Here is an 11,532-nt window from a genome sequence, read left to right on the forward strand (position 1 = left end):
GTTGGAAGGCCCTTTTGGGCTCATTGACCCACCGGTGTCATTAGAGAGAAGCTATTGGTCACCGGCCAAGTCTGTGTCTTGGTTGGCAGTTCTGGTTATTTATAGTAAAGAGCCCAACTCATTTATGTATTAAGGCAAATGCCAGCTCTCTTCACCGAAGTGCTTTTGGCCCCCCCCAACCCTTGTAAGTAGGCATGTTGATTCTTGCAAAGACACTGTTCAATTTAAATATTCATTTCAAAAGGTGTGTGTCGATTGTTTTATAACAAACTGCCAAAAAAGGGGGTCTATGTTTGTTTGCCTCCTTCAGGAATTTGCACCCATAGGTTGGCCTGCACTCCCCACCCCTTGGCTGCCGCCGTGAATTGTAATGAACGCCGGGGCAGCTTATATAATGGTAGGGCTCGCCCGTAGCCCTGCAGAGAAGGAGGAGAAGAAAGCGTTGCTGTTTGTCTGGAGCTCTGCAATCACAAAAAGCTGTATTTCTTGTTTGATTTCATAACTCGAGGTTCAGTCACCACTCCTAAGGGAGGTGTCGCTCTTAGTTGCTGCTTTCCCATTATAAGTTGCAACCTGCATTGTGGCATAGGCACTGTTTCAAAAAAGAGGTTTTTTTGCTGCTTTCTAGACTGTTTAGAGCTGCTTCTCTTTTTTTATTTTATTTTTAAGTCAGGTTGATGTTTTTTCCACACTATCACCATAGTTCTGTGTGTGTGAATAAAGCGGAATAAGATGAGGATGTATTTTTGAGCTGTAATTTTAAAAGCTATAGTGTTTGGTAGGGGTGGGGGGAGATTGGAAATATCAGAGAATTGTCTATGTGATGGTTTTGTTTGGAAGAATAAAAAAAAGGCCTTAGTAGCTTGAATACTGCAGTCTCCTTGAATAATGCAATCTTTTCTATCCCAAGCCATTTTGGATACAGTGTAGGAATAGCCATTACCTCTTTATTTATGTACATTGCTTTAAAAACTTTCTTTCTGCTGTGCAAGACCAGTACATTTGTTCCTCAGCTTTGTATCCATATTTACATAATGCAGGACACTACATCAGTTAAACACTTTACAAGCACAGGCCATCCAAGTCAGAACAGGTTACTGTTTTCTGTGTTGTGCCAAAACTGAATATCCCTAATTAGTCACTTTTATCCATAGGATAAAAAACTGTTATGTAGACTGATATATACAACTTTCTGTACATCACCTACTTGTATAAGAGTTTCTTACTTAAGAACTGTTAGTGATTCCAAACATTTTTTTCGTATTTAACAAAAAGATTGCCATGTGGTATGACTCTAGGCTGCAAGACAGCTCGTATATTCAGTACAATGAAGATGCTTGAACTTAGCTATGTGACATAAATATTCTTCCTTTTTGTGGATGTAATCTTTGAGGTGGAGGAGGTAAAGGGCGTGTTCTAAATTTTTTTTTCCCTTGCGTGGCGCTTTGCCTCACTTACAGCAGTTCTGAATAAATCTGAAATGAAGCCGGGCTTTTATGTATATTTGTTTGTCTTTGGCTCTTGCATCACACTTGTCTTTTGTTCTGCTTTTTAGACTCATTTGTCTAATGGAAAACTGACATCTGTGGAGTCCACAGTACTGAGCAAGTTATGTAGGCTGACGAGGTTCAGGACCAAGAGAATGTTAACTCAAGGACAAGCTTTAGTTCTTCTTTTTAATATACTTTGGAATTACATCACTGTACTATGTCTGCATGCATTACATTTATCTTGAAGATAATATGTTGTCTGGTAGAGCGTATTCCAAGAGTACAGGTATAGGCCTGGTGTAGGTCTGACTTCTGAACCTATCCTCTGATCTCTCTCCTTGGTCTTCTACTTTTGGCAGTATCTTAGTGATCCATGCCAAGTCAGGTTTCCTCAGTTCATCAAGTTCGTTACAGGCATTAGGGATGCTAATAGTTGCCAAACCTAGTAGTATGCATTTGTGAAGTTTTGGCAGGGACTCCTAGCTTATGGAGGATAAAGGAAAGAAAGCTCTGATACAATTTTATTGCCATCCCTTCTTATAGAGGAGGCTGCTTTTAAAGAATTAATCTGTGTGTTAGAAGGTTGAAAGGGGTTGGATTTATTGCTAAACACTGCTGCTTCTTAAAGCACAGTGCTCGTGAGTGCATGTGGTTAGCCAGGCCTATGAACCTCAAGCAGAACAAATGCACGGCTTTCTGCACTCACCCACGTACCTCCTGCAGGTCTCTAACCACTCTGGAAAGCTCATGGAGGCCTTTGAGAGCTACTTGGCTAACTACTAAACCCTACCAGGTGGTTTCAGAACCACGCTGGCCAGCTTAGCACAAAGAAGGAAACTGTAGAAACAGTCTATATTTCTATTCTCCCTTTCCCAGAGAATTAGGAATACATGTGCTGAAGTGTGGCTGGCTGGACAAACATGATGCCAAGCCAACTGCTTGTGACCTGTTTAATGACTTACAGTATTTTTTTAGAAAGAGCATACAGAGGCTCTAGGTGCTGACAGGGCACCATGACAGAGAGGGAAAGTTTGTAAAGTCTTATAGGTGACTGCTGTTTTCTGTCCTGACTTAATGGATTGTGTAGTTTTCAGTATCTCTGGTAATGGGGCAATAGAGTAGGCTTCAATGGAGGCTTTTAAATGTACTCTGAATTTTCTTGCAAATGGCTGTCTGCTGATCGCAAGAGATTGCAACAGTAATTGGCGTGAGTAACTCTCCGCATGGCTGAAAGCAAGTCAGTATTATGCACGGAGAGCTTTTATCTGTCTTGCTGCTTGGGAGTTTCTCCAAAATCTGAAAAGCTTAACTCATGATGGGGAAACAGGTAGCTTTACGGCATGGTCTACTTTCGTTGAAGCATGGTGCTCTGAGCTGTTGGCTGCTGTTTGTTAAACCTCTTCCACTGCCTGGTAGGAGCCGTCAGCGCTACCAATGCTGCGTTCCTACGCTGAAGTAGTAATGTTTTGAAATCAATAATGCATGACTTGGCTTCTAATAATGCAACACAAACAAACTATTAGTTAAACAGCTGGCTTCTGGCTCTAAATGTATAATCGGAGTTAATTGAATCCTTGCTATTTTATTTAATCGTTAGTAACTACCTAATAAACTCTGGAGGTGATTAGCAGCAACAGTAACTGCATTTGTCATCTCTTATGTCTGGGAAGATGAAGGTCTGTTTTCTAAACGTGAATCCAGGCTGGTATCAGGCCACCTACATAACAATAAACTTCAGGTCAGTGTGGGACAAGTAAATATTTCACCTATGCTAGACCTGCACACCGCTCTGTTGGTTGAGGCTTTCTGAGCACTCCAAACTGGGAGAGTTGGCACTAACAGGACATGTTCGGCATCGTGAACCCATCAGGTCTAGTACTCGGATGTTTTTCACAGCTGTTAGACTTCTGTTTTGAAGAGGTTGTAGTAGAGGTATGCAGCTTTGTGTCTGATAGATCATCCTGTTCACTAACGTGCATCAACCTAAAATAGCCATTTTTAAATCTTTGCTATAAAATGCTATTAAATTGAAGTATACATGTTTAAATATCTCCTTGAAGAGTACTAACTTAGAAATATTGATGAGTAATACTGATACATCTCAGAATCTAGACTATTTTGGCATTAGAGCTGAAATACAACATAGCTGAGCCTGACCTGGATGTGGCCGTGAAGACATATTTTGTGGTACCTAATAAATAAGGTGTGTTAGATCAGCTGCTATGGCTGCTGTCTTAAATGGGCCTGTATTTCCTCTTTTAAAAAAATACATTGTCTTTCACAAGTCCCCTACATAAGAAAAAGTTTTAAAGACAACGTTGTACGTATGAAGTGCTACAAGTGTACTTAACATTATGTCTTAATATTAAATTAAAAAGGCCATTTCTCTTTAACAGTAAACTGGGAAACAGTGTGGAGAGCCAACGCCAAAAAGAGATTTCAAGTTCACACCAATATGAACAGGAATGTTGGGCTTCTGAGAATCTTCCCAGGTATCACTACTGCTGCTGTAAGTGTCACCATTTTGGAAGCAGGTGAAGCGATGCTCAAATACTTGATTCATTAGCTGAAGTAGGGAAGCTGCATTGTTGCAGCAGTGGTTGGGGTTTTGGAGGGGAGGGAAAGGATCTGTCTTCTTCTGACAAACATTTTTTTGGAATATCAGTGCATTCAAAGAATATTTTCATATGCCATAAACTATTGATAAAAGCTTTTCAAATATCTTTTGTCTAAACCACCTGGGCTCTGAAGCTTAAAATTAATTTCTTATCAGGGCTCATAAATAGGTCAAGTGTGCTTTTCTAGACAGGTGCAGGCTACAGTGACCATGGAAATACTCTCTTGCTGCATATTGAGGCATATTAATAGGTATCTTTTCAAAGAATACACAGTATGGTGGGTGGAGGGAAGTGTGACTATTTCTGCAACTCATGCTTCTTTTTTAATGTTTGTTTTCTCACACTGATGGTTAACATGACCCTCAGCATTCATACAGAGCTGAAAATGAGAAGTGGGATTTTTTGATTTTTAGAAATTATTTTGCAGAACTGTGGTTTTAGGTAGATTTGTCTTTAAATTTTTGTCTAATACTAGTTCCATTAAATTGACAGGTCGTTTGTGGCTGTTGCCATCTTAAATTGAATCCAGTAGTTTAAGCACTCCTCAATTATACTACCATTCTTTTTAGGTGACTATGAACAGATGGAAAGGCAGAGGGGTGGTATATTTGCAATAAAACTCCAACTGCATAGTTAGCCTCATGGGGGCTTACAGTGTATTGCATTTAGCATATGTGATCAGCAAGGAAACATTAGGTTGTTTAAAATACATATTTCTAGGAGGAGGACTTTGCTAGGCATCCTCTTACAGTGAGCCACAATAGCTACCTCATTAACAACTGGCCCAGAATGAAGTAATGCCTCCTTTTTTTTCTGCCTTGAGTTAAATCAATTGAGTTTTGAGTTAAAAAAACTCCAGGCTTCATTAGAATGTTCTTTCCTGAAAGGTGAGACACTCTCTCTTAGTTAGGCAGACATTTGTTAACAAACATCTTTGCTAAAGTAAAAAATCTGGGCAGTTCCAGTAGGGTTTCAATCTCAATTAATAATTCTGCATTTATTTTGTAAGTGTAAATCTACCCTTTTGTTCCGCCGTGGTGCAACAGTATAGCCTGTTAATGGCACTTGAACAACAGCATCCTTTTCACACTGAGGTCATGACTGTAGAAAATAGTTTCTTTTAAAATCTATCCCTCTAGGAATTTTAAAGGAAGCTAAAGAGTGAAATTCTCATTTTTTCAAAGCTTATTCCACAGTCCCAGTTATTGCAAATGGGGAGCACAGAAGGACATGAGAAGACTGTAAGGCATGAGAGTCTGTAAGACTATAAAAGGAATAGACCATTTTTAAAAACTCTGTGCCATACATGAAAATCTTAGTGACTTAAACGCATCTTTTGTCTGTCTTCCTTGTCTTGTTTTTAAACAGGTGAAAGCATTCCTTCAGCCTCCAATTGAGGGCATTGTGCTTGAAACTTATGGAAGTGGCAATGCCCCAAACAACAGAGAAGAGTTGCTGGAAGAACTGAGGAAAGCAACTCAACGAAAAGTAGTGATTGTAAACTGTACTCAGTGCTTACGAGGGTCTGTTAAAACGATCTATGCAACAGGGCAGGTAAGGGTTGTGCAATGATTTCAGATTCTACTGCTGTGTAAAAGAAACATCGATCGCTGATATAACTTGATTGTATGCTTCTAGTAGTTCCAGCGTATAAAACCAGATTTATGAAACTCTAAGGGTATTGCTCATAAAATAACTATATCTCAAAAATCTTAGGTTGAAAGCATTTAAATATGTATCTGCAAACAGGATTGTGTTACTCCTAGTCTGAATGGTTGAAACAGTCAGCTCAAATCCCAAATTAGTGATTGCTTGCTCTTGTTGCACGCAGCACTCCAGGATACCTTGCATTAGATTGGTAGTATCTCTCCCAAAGGGATTCCACTGAGCTAGTTTAGGGGTCAGATGACCAAATAAATTAGTATTTGATAGGCCAGCAGTTACTTAGTTACAATGTAAAAACATCAAAAAATCCCTCAAATCCAAGCAAATTCCAGTTTTTTATTTGACTGAAATTACAACTGAATTCAGCGAGAGATCAGAGAACAGTATGTGAGGAAATGTCTGTCTTGCAGAATGGAAATCAGTTGTGTTTAACCCAGGAAGGCTAGCTTAACGCAGACTTTTTGTAGATACTGTTAATATTCGGGGCATTTTATAGTGAGTTTTTTCAATTGTGTATTAAAACATTACATCACTGGGACTAATAAGAGCTCAAAGCCATATAAGAGTGTGTGTTGCATGTGGTAGTGTGAAGGAAGCTGGTTTAACTGGCCTTTATAAAAAGGCTAGCCATTAAATAGCCAAGAAGCAGTGCCACAGGGTGACTCATCCCCCTGTTTTAGACACCTGGGTTTGTTGGGAGCAACCACCCGTCTGGCAGAGCCAGCCTCTTCATTGACTGTAAGACAAACCTAGATACTCTAGTCTCGTGCAGAAACCTGCCTCTTTTAACACTGGTTCTGACACAGCTTTAGATTATATTTGCTTCAAGAACACACAGTCTGTTTTGAGGAGGAAGAAAAGGAGCTTGTAAGGGTTTCTTTCCACCTCTTCATTATCCAAACTCAGTATTTTCTGATATGGGCAGTCATTTGGGTGTTGGTAAAACTTTTGCATAACTTAATGGACATGTTTTGAGAAGTATTAACTCTTGCAAAGATCCCATGCTCTGTAGCAAATATGATAGGAATACATGGAAGGAAGATAGCAGTTAAGTCAATAAAAGAGACCAAATGTATATTTGAAAAACAATATGAAAATGAACCCTAGCTTTTATGTGATCTTCTGCTTGAAATGAACTGCTAAAATGGATGGAAGGAAGAAAAAAACTTTTTCTATGCTCTGGTTAAAAGTTTCTCCAAGTAGACTCCTCCAAAATGGCTTTTTGCACTGTGATCCAGACTGTTGGTGTGCTGAATTGAAAGATCCTGCTGAGATCTTACTGAACCACTGTCAGGCTGTGTGGAAATGTGTTCACTTCTGGCTTCCATTTTTTATATGGAGCATGTATCGTGTTGCTGCAGTACCCGTTGATGGAGGCTGCCCTCTGTTCTCAGCATCTTTTGAGGAGGACACTGACAGAGCCAAGTCCTACATCATTACTTCATGCTTGTTCTTTCATTGCCTTTTCCTTTTCATAAGGAACTGCTCAATGGAGAAAGTATCACGGGTGAATGCTGGAAAGTTGCAGTAATGTTAACTTAGGTTTTTCTTTAAATAAAATCTTTGACAGGTCTTTGCATAGGGCTAAGCCATTTCTTACTCATCGAGCTAGTCAGGTGGGTCAGCTGAATCCCTAGTTTCCCTTGAAGTGTTTGTTGTAATTAACTGAATGTCTGGCCTCTGATCCATCTGTACAGTAGAAACTTATAATTGAAGGGACTTTAGGTATAGGAAGGAAGCTGGGAAATCCCTTCCTCCTCCTCTTTCTCAAACCCGCTGAAAAAACCCTAACTCTTCTTTGGCTAGCTTTGCAGTACAGAAAATATTTCTCACCTTCTCTGTATATGTTTTCCCATGGGACTTTAAAAACTATGTTACTCTGAGGCTCTTGGGGGCAGTTAATAAGCTGATTAAGGCTCTGTATCTTGCTAAAAATATTAGTTAAGCCACAACAAGTTTAAAAGCTGAAGTTTATATACAAGGTATTTAAAAGTAAAACGCAGTGTAAAGTACCTACTGCAAGATGCTTAACTGTGAGGCATCACATTGTGGCAAAGATGATGATCTGTGGCTTAGAGAAGCCCGAGTGTTCGCCCAGGTACAATTGAGCGTCAAGAGATCTGAGATGTCCTTTGTCTCGTTCACTGTACACTTTTGGGGCTTGCTGACCGTAACAGAGATCTTTCTGCTTTTTACTTGGGTTCAGATAGTTTCTTTCTTTTAACTACCAGAAAGGTAAGTTAAAAAGGTCATCTTCTTCAGTCGTTCTTATCAGAACTGTGTAAATTACATATTTTAGTTGTATGTTCTAAATCATACACTGCTAGTGCAGCCTGAAAGGATCTGAAAACACTCCTGCTGTGAGCACACTGTAGTGCTGGAATTCATCCAAAGCAATGCCCCATAAAAGAATGGTAAATATGTCTGTGTGAGAACAGCCTACTTGGCAATGTTCAAAATGCCACTGGGTTAAAAAGAGTGACTGCAGCTTTTCAATAAAGGGAATCTGACAACTCTGCAGATAGCTGATATGGACCTGTAACCTTTCCCTTTTAGCATAGTAGTAAGTGACCATGGCAAGCGTTTGGGTGAATTCTTCAATGTTATTACATGAAAAGGAATTTATAGTAAAAGTAATCTTTATTCAGCTGGCTCTAGCATTTGCTTGGTATTTGGTAACGAAAATTACAAAAATTACAGTGGCAGTAGGAGGAGCAAGAGAGTGGAGACACGGCTGCATACTGTATTCTGTGTAGCCATTCATCATTCATATACATTTTCTGTTCATGCTGGTATTTCTGAATGCTGTGCTAATTGGAATCATTATTCCTTTTTATTCAGACTCTCGCTGAGGTTGGAATAATTCCTGGAGGTGACATGACACCAGAGGCAGCCCTAACTAAACTGTCGTACATGCTTAGCAAGAGTAAGCTTAGCTGGGAGGAGAAGAGGCAGGTAAATATTTCAGAGTGACCTTGAAAGGCTTTAACTTTCTCATCTACTGTGCTAACTTCTGCTTATCTGAATGCCTTGAGCTTCTCCCTTGCATTTAAAAGCAATTGGTTCCAGAGCCATAATGTGAACATCACGTGGGTTTTTTTCCTTCAGGAAAATACTGTTAGGCAAATGAATGTATGTAGATTGGGAGAGAAAAGAATTCTCTACATAAGTCAGGTGAAGACCATGACTGAGCCATAAAAATGCCATCTTTAAATGGTAGTAGTCTACCTTGGACATTTCTGTACTAAAAATCTGTATGGAGAAATTAATATGGGAGACAGAATCCCAACCCTACTGAAGTAAGCAAAGATCTTGTCATTGATCTTAGTGTGGTAAATAATTCTGAAAATAAATATTGCCTACAGCCTCTTCCTTTACAGCATTAGACATGATAGTATTACATTTTGTTTCTCTAAGAGGAGATACACTTTATAAATACATAAAAAATAGAGGATTGTTCTAAAAGCCAATTGTAACTGATTTTAGAATCATAACGCCTTTAACAATGTTCTTACTCTTCACTGGTGCTTAATCAAAGCTTTTTTCCTCAAATTATATAGTTACATATCATGTTCCTTTTATACAAGGAACATATAGCTCTGAATTAGATAGGGGAGCAGCAGTCTGCAGGAAATCATGTGTTTCTATGCTTGTACGCAATGAAATCATAATCCTGACACTTTGGGAGATGACATCATGATGAGTCACTCTCTAGATTTAAGCACTGCATGCACATGTGCATCTAATGATGGTGTTTTGTTTTTATTAAAACTGGAACAAATTTGATCATTAATTCATGCTCAATATCTTCCAACCAGTAGCAGCTCTTGAGACAAACGTATTTGGATACCTCTGATCATAAGTGGGGTGGCTGGAAGTACCACTTACTGTGCTTAGAAACAGTGTCAGACTCTGAGCTTTCAGTTGTTTGCTAAAGCCCTGGCTCTGAAAAATGAGAGGAGGAGGAGCTATGTATTTCTTCAGTGAGGATGGCAAGAACATACTCTGCGCAAGAACATGCTTGATGGGCAACATAACACTGTGTGAAGAGGTATTGCATGTGTTTGTGTATATACACTTTAAAAAACCCAGGCTCTTCACTGATGCCCCTTTGGTGCACTCACTGACCCTGGAACATACATATACTAGCCTGGTTTTAATGCAGACTTTAATCTTGCACAGAGGATTATTTGACGTGGGACAGGAGAAACTTTCCCAGCTGGCTTCCTGCCTAGGTATGTGAGTTAAAACTTACTTTGAGATACAGTTTGCTGGGGTGAGATAGCTGACTTACTCAGGTGAGGACTTGGTGATAGGACATTTTAGGTACCACTAGCACAAGGTACTCCTGCATCTTCATGTGCTGCCCTTCGGAATGTGCTGCACAGTTTCTGTGTGGTGGTGCTGGGACCTCCTTTATATGGTTTGAAAAACAAAATAGCTTTTGCGATTTCTTTGAGCTAAGCAGGATCGGTTTCCTCATTTGACTCGTTGTACAGACCCACAAACAATTGTGTTGGCACGACTAAGGGAGCAGCATGCTGCATTGCCTGGGCAGGAATGAGTGGTAGAGACCAGGAGAAGAAGAAAGCCTGGAAATATGTTGTCTGTGGCAATATCTTCAGCTAAACATATCACCAAACAATAGTCTCCCAAGAGACGGAAGCTCTCCTGAAGCTGGCGTGGTTATTTTAGGATTCTCTTTCAACACAAAGCAGCAAGGAATGTGCCCCCAGACACATGCAAATGGCTGCAGAGCTGGTAGGACTGAGTAAGGCACGTAGGGCTTTGCACTGGGTGCATTTAGCACAGGTGCCAATTGCTAAGGTTACCTGTGCAAAGCAATGATCTCAACCTGTCGAACTCCAAAAGTGCGCCAAAGCAGTTGGTATCCTCTGAGTTACATGTACATGGGACTCTTCCAGCAGACAGCTACAGTGTTGTCAGCACTTGGAGTTGTTGTTGTTTTTTTTTTTTAATAAAGGGCATGCCTAGACATAAGTAAACCTGGGGCATTCCTCCTTCCAACATCACATCTGTTTCTTGCAAACTTTCACAATCCTGCTTTTTAAAATTCTAATTGAAATAACTACATGCTTTATAGCTGCATCAGCAACCTTTCATGAAAGAGTGCCAGTATATAAAATTGTCAGAATTGAGGAAATCAGTTGCTTTTTCTTAATGACTGGTTTCTCTCTCTGTCCTCCAGATTTCCCAGAACCTGTCTTTTGGAGTATTTGCTTTTCTTTATTGCCATATTCAGGCACTTTCTACACATGAATTGGCTGACTTCTTTTTTTTTTTTTTTTTTTTTTTTCTTTCCCCCTGGTTGTATTGGATGCACCCGTCCTGCAAACTGTTACATGCCTGCTTTAATACTGAACGACTAGTACTACTGTAGACCCTCTGCATTCAAAGCTGGCTCTATGGCCAAATTTTAACAAAATCAGTGCTAATGGAGCTGTTTGAAAATCCATTGAAATACATGACCATCCACAGGCAGCACTGGGGTTTGTTTTGAGGCCTACGTACACAGTCTGTGTAGGAGTCCTGAGGTTTGGGAATGCTGGCAAAAGGCAACATTTCCGAATATTCTGGTCTTCAGCCTCACTCTCCTAATTACTCACTATCTTTGTATTTTTAAGTAGGCTGCAGCTTACGCCATTAGAGAACTTTTGTCTGCATACTCTAAAAATCGGGGTGTTTTGGTTTGTGCTTATTTTGGTTTCTTTGCTTTGGAAGAAAGTTTTATTTGCCTG

The 11,532-nt window shown here is 39.8% G+C and overlaps 1 protein-coding gene across 1 annotated transcript in view; it reads left to right on the top strand.

Annotated features, from left to right (window-relative positions):
• Nucleotides 1–11,532, top strand: part of ASPG (asparaginase) — a gene marked incomplete at both ends in the record, with an annotated part of 39,281 nt that overhangs the window by 12,162 nt on the left and 15,587 nt on the right. Inside the window, 3 exons of the mRNA XM_035893692.1 lie at nucleotides 3,887–3,999; nucleotides 5,477–5,662; nucleotides 8,615–8,728. Coding sequence (XP_035749585.1) covers nucleotides 3,887–3,999; nucleotides 5,477–5,662; nucleotides 8,615–8,728 — 413 coding nt within the window. The remainder of the gene's footprint in view (nucleotides 1–3,886; nucleotides 4,000–5,476; nucleotides 5,663–8,614; nucleotides 8,729–11,532) is intronic.

The sequence above is a fragment of the Egretta garzetta genome, unplaced genomic scaffold, assembly GCF_000687185.1.
Source record: "Egretta garzetta isolate BGI_Z169 unplaced genomic scaffold, ASM68718v1 scaffold185, whole genome shotgun sequence".
NCBI lineage: Eukaryota > Metazoa > Chordata > Aves > Pelecaniformes > Ardeidae > Egretta > Egretta garzetta.